The sequence below is a fragment of the Budorcas taxicolor genome, chromosome 4 (assembly GCF_023091745.1).
Source record: "Budorcas taxicolor isolate Tak-1 chromosome 4, Takin1.1, whole genome shotgun sequence".
NCBI lineage: Eukaryota > Metazoa > Chordata > Mammalia > Artiodactyla > Bovidae > Budorcas > Budorcas taxicolor.
The window spans coordinates 45,933,138-45,952,247 of NC_068913.1; the positions used below are offsets into that span (position 1 = coordinate 45,933,138).

Consider the following 19,110-nt stretch of genomic DNA (forward strand, 5'->3'; position numbering starts at 1 on the left):
TAAGAGATGCAGGTTCAGTCCCTAGGTTGGGAAGATCCCCTGGAGGAGGGCATGAAACACAACCCACTCCAGTATTTGTGCCTGGAGAACCCCATAGACAGAGGAGCCTGGTGGGCTACAGCCCATAGGGTCCCAAAGGGTCAGACGTTACTGAAGCAACTTAGCATGCACATGCTTACTAAAGTAAAATTTAGACCTAGGGAAGCTATACATGCCGTTTGTATAAAATATGGTTTTCTTTTTAAAATCCCTTTCATTCCAAACACTTGTTTTTCTCTGCTTTGTATATGGATCATTTTGGAGTGGTAGCAGTTATGGAAGTGGGTTAAGATGCAGAGAAATAAGCCTAATAAAGAAAAGAGAAAGTTCTCTTCTCTGCCAGGCAGTGTATATCCAACATAGCCATCATTATATACAGACACTATGCAATCTTTGTGGTCTAATCTGAAAAGAATGACTCTAAAAGTGGCTATTTTCAGAGTTAGGGAAGGGAGAGGCCAATGCCATGGCATTGAGGGAGGGAGTTGAGGGGTGCAAAAGACCTTAGTGTGCTAGTGTGCTTACTGACCCCCTGTCTAAGGCCAGACATGCTGTCTTGGCCCAAGGCTGGCTCTGGTTTGAACTACTTTGCAGCTTAAAGCTCCGCGAAGTGAGAAATGGGTCTGTTTTTTCACTTTTGTCATCCCCAGGGTTAGTACTGAGCACGACTCAATAAATGGAAAATAAGGACTCATTGAATGGAGGAATAACTGAAATGAAGTAGATCTTTATAATTTTCCATTGGAATTAATGATTTAATCAAAGGACCATCTGCACTTATAACTTTCTTTGCTATTACATGGCTTCTAATTAATAACATTTAGTCATAAACTATTACACCTGAAAAGGACCTTGAGCTCTCTAATCTGACTTCATATTACAGATGAGGAAAAGTGACAAGAAAGTGGGAGTTTGCTCAGTAAGATCATGGGTTTCTGGACTACCACCCTAAGGCTCTTTTCACCCTGTCATGTCATGATGTTTTTAAAATGATGATGGTAGTAAAAATGGAAACTTACTTTAAGCCTATGTTTATACCATAACTGACCACAACTTATGCATCTATTTTGTCATCTTTTTGTGCACCAATTGTTAAAGCTGAGCTTTAATATATATATAAAGTATCAAAACACACGCCATATCATTTATACGTGTAAACATGATTGAAATAAATACACAAGCAGAGGAAGCTGTGGTAAATAATGGTGGACACTTTAAAATAAGCAAAAGAAGGGCCAAGCAATTTTACATTTGTTGATAATGATCAAGAAATGGTTTCCTATACTCTGAATTTTTCACTTCAAACAATAGGATATGACTGAAATCATAGATAACATCAAGCCCTCAGCAGAGAAAGAAACTCAGTAAGATAGACTATATCTCAGGATGCTATGGTTTGAATCATGTTTAAAAAGATTTACTTAGAAGAACTTGGATGATATGTCATCGGTGTGTTCAAATGTTTACTATTAAATTACTACATTTACTCCATTTCATAAATTTTCTTTAGTTACTAGCACAGTGGAAATCAGCTTAAAATGAACATTTATTGAGAATTCATACATGAGATGTATTTCATAAGATAAACTTGAGTCTTTTAAAAACAAGTTTTGAAGAAAATAAAGAACAAGCATTCAAAAGATATACGTTCAACATGAAAATATTCAAGTGGCATGGAATTAGTTTAATAGTTTCCATAATAATTTAATTGTTTAAGATGCACACTATATTTATGAATGAACTGAAACAAATTCCTAAGCTAAATTTTATTATTCAGTTTAAATTTATATAACTATATAATATAAATGATATTGCATGATATTATATATAGTTATATAAAATATAATTAGACATATGTAAGGACTGATGCTGAAGCTGAAATTCTAATACTTTGGCCACCTCATGCAAAGAGTTGACTCATTGGAAAAGACCTGGATGCTGGGAGGGATTGGGGGCAGGAGGAGAAGGGGATGACAGAGGATGAGATGGCTGGATGGCATCACTGACTCGATGGACATGAGTTTGAGTAAGCTCCAGGAGTTGGTGATGGACAGGGAGGCTTAGCGTGCTGCGATTCATGGAGTCGCAGAGAGTCGGACACAACTGAGTGACTGAACTGAACTGAATATGTTATATATTATATAAATTCATATTTATATATTATTTGTAAATGCCTAGTAAAAACAAAACAAATAATACCCTAAGGAACACAAGTGATAAAACAGATAAAACCAAATTAACCCTTAACTTGAAATGGCTATACAGACATTTCCAAGAATTTAAAGCCTTGGATTTTGTAACAATATACAGTGAATCTTAATTATTCATGTACTGTGTGTTTGCAAATTTGCTTACTTATTAGAATTTATTTGCAACCCGAAGATAATACCTGTGGGCTTTGGGGACCATTTGCAGACACGTGCAGGGCCGTGAAAAGTTTGAGTTGCCCAACACGTACATTCCCAGCTAAGCTCAACACTGTTGTCTTGTTTCAGCTCTCATACTGTAAAAAAGTGTTCTTTCTGTGGTCTAAGTGCCATGTTTTTCAACATGTTTGTGTATGTTTTTTTTTTTTAATTGATGTTTTCACTATTTAAAATGGCCCCTGAGCATAGTTTTGAGGTGCTATCAAGTGTTCCTCAGTGCAAGAAAGTTGTGATATACCTTAAGGAGAAAATACATGGGTTAGAAAAGCTTCCTTCAGTCATGAATTATTGTTCTCTTGGTCATGAATTCTGTGTTAATGAATTAATAATATATGTTAAATAAGATGTCTTTAAACAGAAACATTTAAAATAAGGTTATATATTGATCAGTTGACAAAAATATTATGACCAAAGAGGCTCATAGAGACCTAACCCTATATTTCCCCTAGGAGCAATGGTTTGGTATTTGCTAATTCAGTGTTTGTGGTGACTTTAGAAAATATAACTACCATAAATTATGAGAAACAATGGGAAGACACAAAAAAACCACAATTTCATTTTTTTAATGATTTCCTCCTTCAGCTCAGTTCAGTTCAGTCGCTCAGTCGTGTCTGATTCTTTGCAACCCCATGAACCACAGCACGCCAGGCCTCCCTGTCTATCACCAACTCCCGGAGTCCACCCAAACCCATGTGCATCGAGTCGGTGATGCCATCCAGCCATTTCATCCTCTGTCGTCCCATTCTCCTCCCGCCCTCAATCTTTCCAGCATCAGGGTCTTTTCAAATGAGTCAGCTCTTCGCATCAGGTGGCCAAAGTATTGGAGTTTCAGCTTCAACATCAGTCCTTCCAATGAACACCCAGGACTGATTTCCTTTAGGATGGACTGGCTGGATCTCCTTGCAGTCCAAGGGACTCTCAAGAGTCTTCTCCAACACCACAGTTCAAAAGCATCAATTCTTTTGCGCTCAGCTTTCTTTATAGTCCAACTCTCATCCATACATGACTACTGGAAAAACCATAGCCTTGACTAGATGGACCTTGTTGGCAAAGTAACGTCTCTGCTTTTTAATATGCTGTCTAAGTTGGTCATAACTTTCCTTCCAAGGAGTACATGTCTTTTAATTTCATGGCTGCAGTCACCATCCGCAGTGATTTGAGGAATATAAAAGGAAACTCAAGATCAATCTCTAATATAAGATACAAAAATATATTTTGTTTCCTCATTGGTTATATGAAGATTTTTAAGTCTCTGGAAATTTAGAAAAATGACAGCAAAATTAGATGCCACACCCCATGGATATCTTGGATCCTCTATGATCCCCTTCTTGGTGTGGGATACATAGTAAAGAGATTTTGTTGATAAGGTATTGACAGATGGACATTCCAAGACTCCCATGGAATATTCCAGTTTCATAAAATTCTAATCTGAGAATCCCTGGATACCCCCTGAAGACAGGCTATTAGTACATCAAGTGATTATATGTTCTGTAGTCTTATAAAGAGTGGACTTTTGGATATTTCTGTTGATCCAGAACCCCTCTAAGGACCCACATAGTGGATCTTTCATGGTAGGTCCATGCTGGAGGGATTCCTAGTCTAAATCGCTTCATCTATGCTAGTGTGAAGTACTTGCAAGACATAACAAAGAAGCTACCAACTGTTATTCTAGCTTTAACCAGAATCAGGCAATTCTTGATCTCTCTGTGGATTGCTGAAATCAGGCTTTTGTTTAAATGAGATATACAATGAACCATGAGATATACAATGAACCGTGAGATATACAATGAACCTTTAAGGAGTATTAAGATAAACAGTATTTATTGTTGACATTTCAATTCAAGTAGTTTAAAAAGTGAAAGTATTAATATTTATCACAAAAGCATGCACTCCCTAAAGAACCATTTAATGAGTCAGAAACTACAAATATGTTAAATTAATAGGTGTAATATCAACAAAGGGATCTCAACATAACAAAAATAATAATTATTAAATTTACTTACCCCCTTTGATAAAAATAGAAACATAAAGGGTTTCTTTATTTAAAAATAAACTGTATTAAGGAAAATGAAAATGTGCTTTTGGAATCTGGTCCAGATACAGTAAATGCAGATCCCTTTTGAATATACTTTGCATAAAAAAAAGAAAAGAAGTTTGAATATGTTGTGAGCATCGACTGATGAAAGCACTTTTCACTTTTATAAAAACATATCTTACTACTTTAAAATTCCAACGTATATTGGTGTTAATTTGTTTAGATCTGAAAAACAAGTGGGCGTAATGTGTCAGTTTTATGTTGAGAGTGGATGGAAGGTTCTGACTGCCATCATCAGTAGATGACTCTAGGAGTCATGACAGGCTGAGCATGAGAAAGTCCAGAATGGTTTCCTAGCAAGAGGGAGAAGACAAAGAATCAAGGTCAGAGGGTGGGAATTTTGTGCAAGTTGAGGACAGGAAGTCAGCTCTTAAAGTTTTCGGTCATTTGATGGCTAACTCCCTGAAACCCTCTCCCCTGGTCTTTGTGACACTGTACTCTTCGGGTTCTGATATTTTACAATCCTTTTGGTTCCTGTGCTTTCAAATTGACATCCATTTCCATTGTGTGTTGTTTGTAATACTTAGATATTCAACTGTAAATATTAGGTATTTCTACTTTGTGTCTTGTCACTCTGTTCAAAACAGAAATATCACTGCTACACTCTCCCCAATTTACTGCTGTCTCTCGACTCTTATTGCCATAACATTACTTAACTTCAGTTGAAGTTGTATTTCATGTGCTTTCTCAACTCTTCCTCTCCTTTCATTTTTCATCCCTTATCAGATTCTGTAGCTTCTATTACTCTTTGCTAAAAATAGCTGCTTCCTAGGTGGCTCAGTGGTAAAGAATCTGCCTGCCAATGTAGGAGACTCAGAGACACAGGTTCTATCCCTGAGTTGGGAAGATCCCCTGGAGAAGGAAATGGCAACCCACTCTAGTATTCTTGCCTGAGAAATCCCATGGACAGGAGGGACAGAGGCAAGCTACAGTCCATGAGGTCACAAAGAGCTGGACACAACTTAATGACTAAACAGACAAACACACAAGCTACAGTCCATGAGGTCACAAAGAGCTAGACACAACTTAGCGACTAAACACACACACACACACACATATAAAACAATAGCTGCTACCCCTTCACCACTCCTTCTGCCATCATGCCATCTTTCATGTGCAATAGCATTTCCTACTGGTTTTTAGCAGAAGATTCATTCTTAAAAGTTGTGCTAAAGAAAAAAAACCGATTCCCATTATCAATCTAATTTTTAAAATGCAGCATATATTATTTAGCTTTGGGCCAGCTATAATGCATGCTAGCAAATGACTGATAATTTTCAGATCCACTTATCCTGGAACTCTATTTTGATACAACATTTATCAACATCTAGTCACTCACATTCCAGAAAACACACTTGGGAAACAATGACTATTTAAATGGCCTCTAAACTGCTCTCCTTACCTAATCTTTCTCTTTCCAATGCACCTACAGTTTCAATGATTAACTTCTCTCAAATGCATAACTGATTAAATTATTCCTTTGCTCAAAACTTTCAGTGAGTCCCCACTTATCTAAGCAGTGATTTAAGTACCAGGCTCTCCACAACATGGTACCAGTATTCCTTTCCAGTATTATCTCCCTGCCCCTCATATGACAGGATGGCATAGGAGAAAAGACAGGAACTTTGGAATCAGACCAGGTTCAAATTCCAGCTCTGTTGCTTGTTGTTGTTGTTCACTAGTGTCTGACTATTTGCGATCCCGTGGACTGAAGCACGCTGGGCTTCCCTGTCCTTCACCATCCCCTGAACCTTGTTCAAACTCATGTCCATTGAGTTGATGATGCCATCCAACCATCTCATCCTCTGTCATCCCCTTCTCCTCTTGCCTTCAATCCCTCCCAGCATCAGGCTCTTTTCTAGTGAGTGGGCTCTTCGCACCAGGTGTCCAAAGTATTGCAGCTTCAGCTTTAGCATCAGTCCTTCCAATGAATATTTAGGATTGATTTCCTGGTTTGATCTCCTTGATGTCCAAGGGACTCTCAAAAGTCTTCTCCAACACCACAGTTCAAAAGCATCAATTCTTTGGCACTCAGCCGTCTTTATGGTCCAACTCTCACATCCATACATGACTACTGGAAAAACCATAGCTTTGATTATACGGACCTTTGTTGGCAAAGTAATGTCTCTTCTTTTTAATACACCGTCCCTTAAAAAGTGTGAAACTATAGGCAAATCATTTATTTCTTTGAACTCTTTCTCTGCTCATCTGCACATGCAGGAAGTAATTGTGTGGATGGGAGGATGTAGTGAGACAGTATTTGTGAAAGCTTCTTGAACAACTGTAGCAAACTCTCTGCCCCCATGGGCTATAAATTTACTAGCCAGGTTGAGCCTCTTTTATGCGGTAGTCAGTGTCTGCCCGTGGTAAGTGAACAATAATATTTTAAAAGTAAGAACTCAGAATCCCACCTATTAATGTCAAAAAAATGATTAATAAAGCAATTTTCTGCCTTTATTTTGGGTATTTTCTATGGTCCTGAAGGGACTGGAGCCAGTTCCCAAACATTTTAGGTGAAACTATAACACTGGCCTTTGGCTAAGTGGGGTTTGCAGGTCCCAAGAATCAATAGCAGTGCCTGAAAAGCAAATCCCTGAATCACAGGGATGAAACAAAAGCCCAATGCAAGAGCAAAAAAGCTTTACTTTTGTTAGATTTAGAAAAGCTTAAAAGTGCTTAATTAAGATTTCACTTGAAAGTTCAACATGAACAAAATGCAAAGTCCTCAATACTCCTTCCTAAGAAGGAAAAGGGGATTTATGTTTGATGTCTGCAGCCTAAGTGCCTGGAATAGTGTCTTGCATGTATGGGATGCTCAGTTGATATAGGATGGGGGGATCCATCTTTTATATGCTCTAGTATACATATCTTAATGCTTGGAATATACAAATCTGAGTATACAGATCTTTAATAAATACTTGACTGGACTTGACTGACTAAATGTGTGGATTAAAAAAATATATACTTATTAAACCCAGCTGTGCCAGGTGTTAGTTGCAGCACACAGGATCTTAGTTCCCTGACTAGGGATCGAACCTAGGCACCCTGCATTGGGAGTGTGGAGTCTTAGCCACTGTACCACCAGGGAAGTCCCTAAACATGTGGATTTATAGTCAATTTAGTCAAAGGCATTTAATAATGTACCTTAAACTCAACATTGTTCCTATGTATTTCTACTTTTTAAGATATTTTAATCTATTATTTATATTATCATTTTTTAAAATTCCCTAATCATTCATTTATTTCTCCCCTCACAATAAGGGAGTGTCACAGCTTGAAAGTAGGTGAGGAGAGAGAAATGAAATTAGGAGATTAAATATATATATTTTAGTCAAAAAGTTAAGAGTGTATCTAAAATTTATTTGAATATATTAAATGGAATAAAGAGAAAAACAAGCTTAATTTTTTAAAAAGCTGGAAGAAGATGGAGGAAAATGAGACCTAAGTGTGTATAACATGTTTGTCAAATTTGTTTGGAAAGAATGTTACATTTTATACACTGCATTTTTCCTTCAGCACTCCAGCACTCAAGGTGTTTATAACTATCATTCCTGTATGAGGGAAGAATAGCCAAACCCCTCCTTCACAGTTACAGGAACCAAGATCCAGCAAAGCTAATGATAGATCCAATAAAAGGTAGATCCAGAGGTAGAATCTAGGTCTCCTGAGTATTCAGGAGTACATACAGTTTGCAAGAGTAAAGTGAAGCCGACACATTTAGAGCACATGAATAGTTAGGTTGAATAGGAGAGTTTGGCTGGGATGAAGGAGCATATAGAAAAAGAATAGGAAATCAGGTTAAAGAAATAAATAAGAGACAGACTACAGAGTACTGCAAATGATAATAGTAAGAATTTAGATTTTTAGCCATAATTTTGAAATGATTTTTAAAGCCATAAAATCCTTTTAAAATAAATCTTCTTTTAGTCGCTAAGTCATACCTAACTCTTTGTGACCCCAAGGACTGTAGCCTGCCAGGCTCCTCTGTGCATGGGAATAGCAACCCACTCCAGCATTCTTGCTTGGGAATTCCCATGGACAGAGGAGCCTGGCAGTACATGGGGTTGCAAAAGAGTCAGACACAATTTAGCAACTAAGCCACCACTACCACCAATAAGAAATCTTGTATGAGATGCCAATATGTAAAACAAATTAAAAGGAAGTGGTTTCTCCAATAAAAGCTGTTCCCACTTCTTGCCCTCAACCTCCCAGGAGAAAAGTTTGAAAACTGTGGAAAAAATGTTTGAAAAGTCAGGAATGCAGACATGTTTGGGGCAAAGTAGTGACATAGTAAGTGGCGTGGAGACCAAGTGGAGGGCCCACTGTGGAGGCAGAAAGCACAGAGCTGGGACTGGCAGGGCTGCCAGGAGGAAGGGAAGGCAAAGATGCTCGAGACAAAGAAGGAGCGGAGCACAGACGGGACTAGTTCACAGATTCACTTGGGTGGTTGTGGAAGGACAGCACAGTCACAAAACTGCCGGAGGGCAAAGGAGGAGACTGCTGGTTTTGATTAAAGACAATGATGTACCTTATAAAGAGTTTTCATCATTTAGACATTTCTCCTACACTGTGTGATGGTCAAAGAGAGAGAAAGCAGAACCTTTTTTCTTGTCTGGGTTTCTTCTCTTTTCAAATAGATTAAACAAAAGTCCACTGCAAGAGTCAGAAAGTTGAGCTTTATTATATTTAAAATTGTGTTTAAGTGCTTGAGATTTCACCTGAAAGCCCAATGTGAAGAAAACTACAAGTTTCTCGATGGCTTATTCCAAAAAGAAAAAAGAACCATATCCATTTTAGTAACATTTCTGCCCTTCACACAATCTAGATAGCTAGCACATTCAATTTTATCTCTAAAAACTATTTTCCCCACTGGGGAGTTAAGTATCATGAAATGATTTACTCCAAGTACAATTATTTTCTTGTGCTTCATAAAATAAACAATGAAAGTGAAACTTGTTGAATATGTGCATCTGACTAGCTGCAGGAATTCCAAAGAGGATGATTTTGATCGAAAATAAATAACACTTTTTGGCAAACTGAGTTTGATGAGGACAGTCTCTTCCTCCGCGTTTCTGAGACTTGTGATGCAAAGAGCTCCCGCCCTTTCCTGAGAACACAGAAAGCCTGACTCAGGCCGGCAGCTGGCCGCTCTTAAAACAGCTCCAGCCCGGCACCCTTCCTTGCTGGGGTGAGTGAGCGCCACTGCAAAGATGAAGCTGGCGAACTGGTGCTGGCTGAGCTCAACTGTCCTTGCTACATATGGTTTTTTGGTTGTGGCAAACAATGAAACAGAAGAAATTAAAGATGAAGCAGCCCAGAATGCCTGCCGGGTGAGACTAGAAAGCAGAGGGAGATGTGAGGAGGAAGGCGAATGTCCCTACCAGGTGAACCTGCCCCCGCTGACTATTCAGCTCCCCAAGCAGTTCAGCAGGATCGAGGAGGTGTTCAAAGAAGTTCAGAATCTCAAGGAAATTGTAAATAGCTTGAAGAAGACTTGCCAAGACTGCAAACTGCAGGCTGATGACAATCGAGACCCAGGAAGAAATGGATTGCTGTTACCAGGCGCAGGAGCCCCAGGAGAAACTGGGGACAGCAGAGTGAGAGAATTAGAGAGCGAGGTGAACAAACTGTCCTCTGACCTTAAGAATGCCAAGGAGGAGATCGATGTGCTTCAGGGTCGCCTGGAGAAGCTGACTCTTGTAAATATGAACAACATAGAACATTATGTTGATAGCAAAGTGGCAAACCTCACATTTGTTGTCAATAGTTTGGATGGCAAGTGTTCATCTAAGTGTCCCAGGCAAGAACAAATACAATCACTCCCAGGTATGTATAATAATGTTTTCTTATCATTTGTTCACGAATGTTATATAACTCAATAGGATCTATAAACATTAACCTGAGAAATTATGTTAAATGAAGGGCAAATTAAAAGTTAAGCCTTTTATTCATCAAGGTAGTACAAGGGAAACTATTATCTTTCTAAATGTGACCACAGAAAAGAGATAGGACATAATTACAAAAAAAAGTCATAATGAGTTCTGTATCCATTTTAAAGCACTTTTAAAGATCTTATTTGCTGACACCAGAGCTACACACAAACAGAAGTGGAGAGAAAGTCTTAATGTTTCAGTGACTTTAACTTACTTATCTGTTCACTGAAGTATCTGAAAACAATAGAGTTAAGGCAGTATTTGTGGTTGTACTCTGTTCTTCGCAAATCAGTTTTTTTTGTAGTTGGGTGATTGCTCCTTATACAGCAACAAGAGACCTTTGAAAGATTTTAGCAAGTAATCTGCAATTAATCCCAAACATCTAGTGGAAATAGGAGATTTTATGGATCAGATAAAAATAGTTATATGGTTTCATGTGTGTGCAAAATTTTTTACTTTGAGACCTAGTGGCACAAAAACTATTTTATGCAGAGTTTTGGCATGCTACTAAGGAAAGGAATATCTTATTACTACTAGAATTCAAGCATATAGTAGTAGAAGCGATCCTCCCCATCCAGATTATTTGAATTAACTTTAATAAATACATGTTAAAGACCACAAACCTAACTACCCACTCTGTCCAAGAACTGCTGGCTGTGGCACTGGTTCCCCCAAACCCTGGTTTTCCACATGAGTTTCTGGGACCCTTGCTGATGGTCTTCTGAAAGCCGTCTCTGCATGAGTGTGACATTGAAGGGGTGTGGTGCCTGCGGCAGAGATCGCGTTCCTTTGAAAGAAGCACCTCATGCATGCTCCACTCCCAGGGAATCAACCAGTGAAGGTGTTTGGGAGTTTCAAGGACTACTGTTGCTAATACTCCCAGCAGCCTGTATCTAAACGGACCCTGCACATTGCAAGGCAGAGGTTCATGTCATAGGTGGCATGCCTGGGTGTGCATTAGATTGGTACTGCATGGCAAAGTGTAATGACAAGAACAAGATTCTGCTATTTTTCTACTAAAGTTTTGGGGAACTGTCTGAATATTCTGAGTTCTAAATACACATGAATAGATTATTTGTGGCTCATAGTGGCTTGCATTAATGTATTAAACTTGCCTGATCTGGCAAGGATTTTTGTAAAAATTATTTTGGAGTAAATATCTCTAGTGGTTCCTACAGAACCACATTATTTGATTATTGTATTTATCCTGAATGTAATCACCTATGGTTTCCTTCTAAAAACCAAACATGTGAAATGCTGAATATTTTCCTGGATAATAAATTCAGAATAAGAATATTCATATATTAGTGAAGCTTTTTTTTAACTTGAGCTTCTTTGTCAAGCAAGTAAGATAAATGGAAATGTTGATCAATGCTGTATTATAGAATTTTAATAAATCATTTGGAATAATCTTGTAAAATGACCTGAAAGTGGAGTATATCAGCCTCTTCAGGTGAAAGGAAATAGAAGCCTGTGAGTCCTCTGCATGCATGGATTGCAATTCTAGGAGAGTTGGAATCATCTGAGTTTCAAGACTAAGGAATGAAGTGGTTACAAGGACAAGCTTTGCTCTGTCTTGGCTCTGCCATTTAAAGATCCTATGAAGTTGAACAAACCACTGATCCTTTTTGAGCCTAAATATCCTTTTTCACCAGCAGATTAGTAATACTACCTACATCATAAAGTTCACGTGCAGATCAACTGTAAAAATGTCACCAAGTCTTTGGCAGAATCTCTAAGACACAGGCAGAGCCCTCACTAAATATCATTAAATTACTAAAACTATCACTTTTATTTCTTCTTGTTATTAGTTGTTGATATTGTCAATATTATTAAACCAAGAGGGTGTTAGAGAACTTTGCCTGCTTTATAACATCAAGGTATTGTTCTGAGGCTTTAATAAGCATTTGCTAAACAGGTTCAAGTAATTTAGCCGAGCAAGGTTTCATTGTCACCATTGATCGAATTATCAAACTGCTTTTGTGCATATCAAGAATTCTTTAGATGCTTAGTTTTTATTAACAAAATCCAATGCCTTTCTTTTTTCACTCCTTCAGTTCAACAACATCTTATATATAAAGATTGCTCTGAATACTACACTATAGGCAAAAGAAGCAGTGAGCTCTATAGAGTCACACCGGATCCCAGAAACAGTAGCTTCGAAGTTTTCTGCGACATGGAGACCATGGCGGGAGGCTGGACAGTGCTGCAAGCACGTGTTGATGGAAGCACCAACTTCACCAGAACATGGCAAGACTACAAAGTAGGCTTTGGAAACCTCAGAAGAGAATTTTGGCTGGGGAACGATAAAATCCATCTTCTGACTAAGAGTAAGGACATGATTCTAAGAATAGATCTTGAAGACTTTAATGGTGTCAAACTCTATGCCTTGTATGATCACTTTTATGTGGCCAACGAGTTTCTCAAATACCGTCTACACGTTGGTAACTATAATGGCACAGCTGGAGATGCCTTACGTTTCAGTAAACATTACAACCACGACCTGAAGTTTTTCACCACCCCGGATAGAGACAATGATCGATACCCCTCTGGGAACTGTGGGCTCTACTACAGTTCAGGCTGGTGGTTTGACGCCTGTCTTTCTGCAAACTTGAATGGCAAATATTATCACCAAAAATATAGAGGTGTCCGAAATGGGATTTTCTGGGGTACCTGGCCTGGCATAAGTGAGGCACAACCTGGTGGTTACAAGTCCTCCTTCAAAGAAGTCAAAATGATGATCAGACCCAAGCACTTTAAGCCATAAATCACTAATGCTAATTCTTCTGGGTATTCATTACCCAATAAGGCAATTAATTCCTTCAGCACTTTGGAATATGTTTCAAACTCCTTTTCCATGGCTTAAAATTTATCTCTGAGCAATGGGTTCTTATGCCACATAGCATTTGAAATAAAACTGAAAAATATGCCTTTTAAAGAAGTTCTTTGTCACTATTCTGCTGTTATCCAAATAAACACTTGCAAGCAATTGGTAATATTAAGAGTCACACATTAGACTTATAATTCTTTTAATTTCTCTTATTTAAAAAGTTTTATATTACTTATATTACTCACTCTAATTAAAAAATAATTGTTTTTTTCAGCAGGCTAGATTTTACACAAGTGACCTCTATTTTGACAGTGATTTAAACACATTTTTTCAGGCTATAATTACTTATTTGTCTCTAAATATCCTGTTCGGAGAAGGCAAGGCATCCCACTCCAGTACTCTTGCCTGGAAAATCCCATGGACGGAGGAGCCTGGTAGGCTGCAGTCCATGGGGTCGCTAAGAGTCGGACACGACTGAGTGACTTCACTTTCACTTTTCACTTTCCTGCACTGGAGAAGGAAATGGCAACCCACTCCAGTGTTCTTGCCTGGAGAATCCCAGGGACAGCGGAGCCCAATGGGCTGCCGTCTATGGGGTCGCACAGAGTCAGACACGACTGAAGCGACTTAGCAGCAACAGCAGCAAATACCCTGTTCCTCATTATGAGATAAATTTACTCCATTTATAGCATTTATGGCATTTTAGTTTCCAAGAAAGGAGAAATATATATAATTAAACCTGCTCATGTACTATTTGTGAAATGTAAAATTTTATCATTGAAAATATTTTAAAATGTGATAGTATAATGTCCCTCCAAAAAGCATTCAGAAAATTAATTTAAAGACTATGATTTAAAGGTAATTCTTTTATATTTTATAACTCTTTAGATGTTTGATCGTAAAAACTGCTTTAACATAAAAAATATCTTCCTTTGCTCTAATGCATAATAGTTTTTAATTCAAGACTGCTCACTGCTGTGCGAAACTACTGGTAAACTTCCTTTTGGAGAAGTAGGTGTGGCTAAGGAATGAAGCGCTTATTTAGAGGCTATAACATTCTGAAAGCCAATTTTAGATCCAAAGCATTAATATTATTAAGTGATTCACTTTACACAAAGCTAAGTTTATATGATAAATAGGTAAATCTTCATATTTATAAAAAACTTGAATTTTAAATATATAGAAGAGTAGTTCAAATATATACTTCAACCCTAACTGGTGTATTGCTTACTTTGCTAGTAGAAGATTCAAACACAGTTGTTTTTTTTTTAACAAAAGTAGCTAGAACGCTTATAATTCATTAATTCTAAAATGCATATTTAAAGGATTATAAAAATGATTTGTTAAATTTCTCTATTATAAAAAGGAATCATTTCAGAGAGAATAGCAGTATTCTACAGCATGTTTTAAAAATGCTCTAGAATAACATTTGGAAGAATATACAATACTGTATGTGAGTCATAGATATATAGTCAATCTTTAATTTCTAGTATCTTTGTCTACTAAGGTAGCCAAGTTTTCAAAATAAATTCACAAAAATGCAGCTTTACCCATTATTTGAAAATAATTGAGAATAGTATCATTAGGTAAGAAGTTAATTTTTCAAGTATTGCCTTTTTATAGATAATTTGAATCAAAAAGCAAGACATTCTTTTAAAAATATATAATGTACAAAGTTCAGGCAAACATAATGAAAAATTATGTTATTATTAATAATTATTACAATGCCAAAACAAGGGAAATGCAAATAGAATTAAGTGATTACCAAAATGTAAGATATCATTGTAGATTTCAACGACTTCATATCTCTCAATTGGATACTAAGTGTAAATGTTGTAACTAATTTATTCTTTACTTCTCTCTCTTTTCTGTTTTTTACAAAAAGGCTAAGATTTTGATTTATACAATATAATATTTCAGATAAAGGCATTTTTACTTGCTATATGTAACTACTAACGTGTATAAATTTAGGCAAATTTCTGAGATGAAAAATAGATTCCTTAAAAAATACAGTTCTAAAAAAAGTAGCTTACATAGCAACTATCCGCTGATTTTAATAGGATGCAGGTATCATTTCAGGAGAATTTGGCAAATAATTCATTAATCTACATAAATACTCAAAAACCTGTCTATCTTTCTACCTTATTCAAATAATCAAAATTTTATTTTCTATTATATATTTATGGCACCTTTCTAATAACAAATTCAATAACATAGAAATTCCTTTTTGAAGTCAGTTCATGTCACTTATAAAATATATTTTAGATTCTTATAATCTTTAGCATATTGATGGGAATAGATTCTATTTGAGAGAGTTTTTTGCCCTAGCAAAACTATTCACTAATATAATGAGCTAATGTTCACAAATATGGATTGACTACTAACAAATATTTTAGAGTCTTGTCTTGGTTCCATTTTAATGACTAATATTCGTTATCTGAGGTAACAAATTATTTCTGAGCTTTATCATACTTTGAAAATATTGACTAAGATTAGGTCTTTAGAAATTCCAAATGGAATTGGTTCACTAATCACTGAGAAAAAAAATCAAATTTTTCTGATAAGTAGTAATGCTCCAAATGAAATGATGACACATTTATCCAATAAATAAAGAGCTTAAATATACAAGACAAAAGAAATCTGAGTAACAAATTTGCTGCTCCTTATTTTTGAATGTCTACCCAAGGAAAGGGTGGAAGGTTTAAAGGTAAAAAGTGATGAATAATAGTGTCATGATAAGCCTTTGTTTAGAATTCTTATTTTCTTTTATGTATAAAAGGAAATGTTTTTATGTTTATATAAAACATAAAAATAGGTTCATGTTTTATGTCTCTTAAAAACATTGTAAAATAAAAGATTTAATCATCACATCTATTTATTTCTTCAATTTGGAAACATTAAGTACTATTGTTTGTAAAATAATTTCTATATATTTACTCTTAGTTGAAAAGTTGCATAATGTTTACCTAATTAGACAATACCTTTGACTCACTGACGACTTTTAATGAGAACTATTTCATTAACGGGAAGACGGGGCAAATACAGGAACACCATTATCTTATTTTCCTTGAGTACTGTTGACACATTTGAAATGTGGAAGTTTTGGTTTCATTTTTGTGGCATTTAACCCCATCTCCTTTTTTTCCCATCATTCATGTTGCTGCTCTGGGTTAGCCCTCAACATCCTCTTAGGATACTGCTCCTAAGTGTGATCTGTGCCCTCAGTTTGAATCTATTACAACCTGTCCTCCATATCACTGCCAGAGGAATGATTCAAAAGTACAATCCCTGGTGGTCCAGTGGTTAAGATGCATGTTCCCAATGCAGGGGGCACAGGTTTGATCTCTGGTTGGGGAATTAAGATCCAGCATGCTGACCAGTGCAGCAAAAAAAAAAAAAAAAAAAAAAAAAATATATATATATATATATAAATTCAGATCATGTTATTTTCCCGCTTAAAACCTTTTAACAACTCCTTTTTTAAAACAATAAAATTCAGCAAATAAGCTCCTTCATTAACTGAATTCTGCCTCTCCTTTCTGCCACTATTCACACTCCTGCAATACTGAATGCCTTGTTCTAGAATAAACCTTGTTCTCTCATATTTTCATTACTTTGTGTTGTTGTTCCCTTGGTCTAGGTAGAATGCCGTCCTTAACCCCTGCTGAGTTTTGTTTTATTATCCATGATTAAGAACAGGGACTCAGAAGCCAGAATTAAGTTTGAATTTCAACTCTGTGAGCACAAGCAAAATCACCTAATCTAATTTTTTTTTGGTTCCTTCAATTATAAAATAAGAGTTACAGTAGAATCTGACAGAGTTATTGAGAGGATTAAATGAGCACCTAGAATATACATCTGTATTATCATCATTATCATCTTTCTAAATAATTATCTTTTCTGGGCAATCTTCTCTGATGACATCAAGGTAGGGGAGTTGGTGCCTCTTCCCATTGGTTTTATACCATCCTGTACATTCCTTATTATCCATTACATCATTCAATAATTCTCTACATTCTACTCTGAAATCCATCTGTTTGACTAAGATGTAAAGGAAACTTGAGACAGGAGTGTTATTACTCAAAGTGGCTCATGAATATGTTACAACAGATGCAGAGCTCTAGTCGAAAGAAGCCAGAGTTATAGATGGGGAAGGAGGGGTGGCATCAAATCTGAGAATTTAGGAGACTGTGAATACAGGTTAGCAGTGATTGCCTTCAGGGGAGGACATGGCAAGACAGGATCAGATATACTATAGGGTTGGGTACTTAAAACAATGGCAAACTTTTAGAAGGGGTTCTGGGAACATGCTTCTGGGTATATTATCATGCAGAGAAGGATAGTTTTACCAGGCCAATGATTGTTCTACCTGGCTGAGTTCCTAAAGAAAAAAAGTATTTTACATACTTGTATTGTAATTTTGAAATTAATTTTAATCATAAAAAATGCATGAATGCTTTAATTTCTTAAACAATCATCACTTAGACTAAAGACTCCTTTGCAAACGACCTTCAGTTCCAACCCTCTCCCTCTCTCCAGAGGTAACAAGCAGAGATGGCTAAATCTAGACTTGAATTTCATTCTGCATATTGCCAAATGGTAATGTTTATTGAATGATAGCTTTGCCAGGTTTCTTTTGTTTATTGATTGGGACGAGTAGAAAGTAAGAATAGAAGTGAGGCAGGGAAATAGGGTGTGCTTGGGGAACTCAGAGTCCCCTGAATTCCTAAATGTGACTGAGCCTCCAATGCTCCTTGAAGCAGTTCCGCCCCCACATTTAATAAGGTTTTTCTTGCTAAAGGCACTGTTGCTTTCTTTCCTGAGGGAATAACCTTTCAAAAAATTTTTATATAATTGTTAGATGTTACTTTCCCTTTACAGTCATTACAGAATATTGGCCATATTCCCTGTGTTGTACAAATCCTTCAGCCTATCTTATAGCCAATAGTTTTTACCTTTCAGTCTTCCACCCCTATATTGCCCCTTTTCCTTCCCCAGTGGTAATGACGGGTGTGTTCTCTATGTCTGTGAGTCTGCTTTTTGCTATATTCACCAGTTTGTTGTATTTTCTAAATCCCACATATAGGTGATATCATGAAGTATTTGTCTTTCTCTGTCTGACATTTTTCACTTGGCATAATACCTTCCAAGTCCATGTTTCTGAAAATGGCAAATTTTCATTTTAATGGCTGAACAGTATTCTATTGTATTTCTATACCACACATTTCTTTATCCATTCATCTATTGATGGATACTTAGGTTTCTTCCATATCTTGGCAATTGTAAATAATGTTGCTATGAACATTGGGGTTCATTTATCTTGACAGCTACATGTAAATGAATGAAATTAGAACATTCTCTAACACCATATACAAAATTACACTCAAAATGTATTAAAGACCTAAATGTAAGACCATACACTCGTAGAGGAAAACATAGGCAGGATACTCTTTGACAAAAGTTGCAGCAATTTTTGAATGTGTCTCCTAAAGTAACGAAAATAAAAGCAAAAATAAACAAATGGGACCTAATGAAACTTAACTTTTACACAGCAAAGGAAACCATCAGCAAGATGAAAAGACAACCTACTGAATGAGAGAAAATATTTGCAAATGATATGACCAAATAGGGCTTAATATCCAACATATATAAACAGTTTATACAACTCAATAAAAAAAAAAAACCCCACTAACAGCCCAGTTGAAAAATGGGCAGAAAATGAATAGACACTTTTCCAAAGAGGAAATACAGATGGCCAACAGGCACATGAAAAGATGCTCAATTTTG

At 36.6% G+C, this 19,110-nt stretch overlaps 2 protein-coding genes across 2 annotated transcripts in view; one reads left to right on the forward strand and one right to left on the reverse strand.

Moving 5' to 3' along the window:
• CCDC146 (coiled-coil domain containing 146) overlaps positions 1-19,110 on the reverse strand; it is a 118,854-nt gene that overhangs the window by 76,930 nt on the left and 22,814 nt on the right. The gene's annotated exons all lie outside the window — the stretch shown is intronic.
• On the forward strand, positions 9,756-13,428 carry FGL2 (fibrinogen like 2). Its single transcript, XM_052638635.1, has 2 exons — positions 9,756-10,386; positions 12,551-13,428. Exons 1-2 carry the CDS (start codon positions 9,771-9,773, stop codon positions 13,258-13,260), a joined length of 1,326 nt encoding a protein of 441 aa, XP_052494595.1. The 5' UTR covers positions 9,756-9,770; the 3' UTR covers positions 13,261-13,428.

Excerpts from the sequence above, each read along its gene's own strand:
- FGL2 (XM_052638635.1), top strand. The coding sequence starts at position 9,771 with ATGAAGCTGGCGAACTGGTGCTGGCTGAGCTCAACTGTCCTTGCTACA. Across the intron at positions 10,387-12,550 it reads ACAAATACAATCACTCCCAG|TTCAACAACATCTTATATAT; the intron begins GTATGTATAATA and ends TCACTCCTTCAG.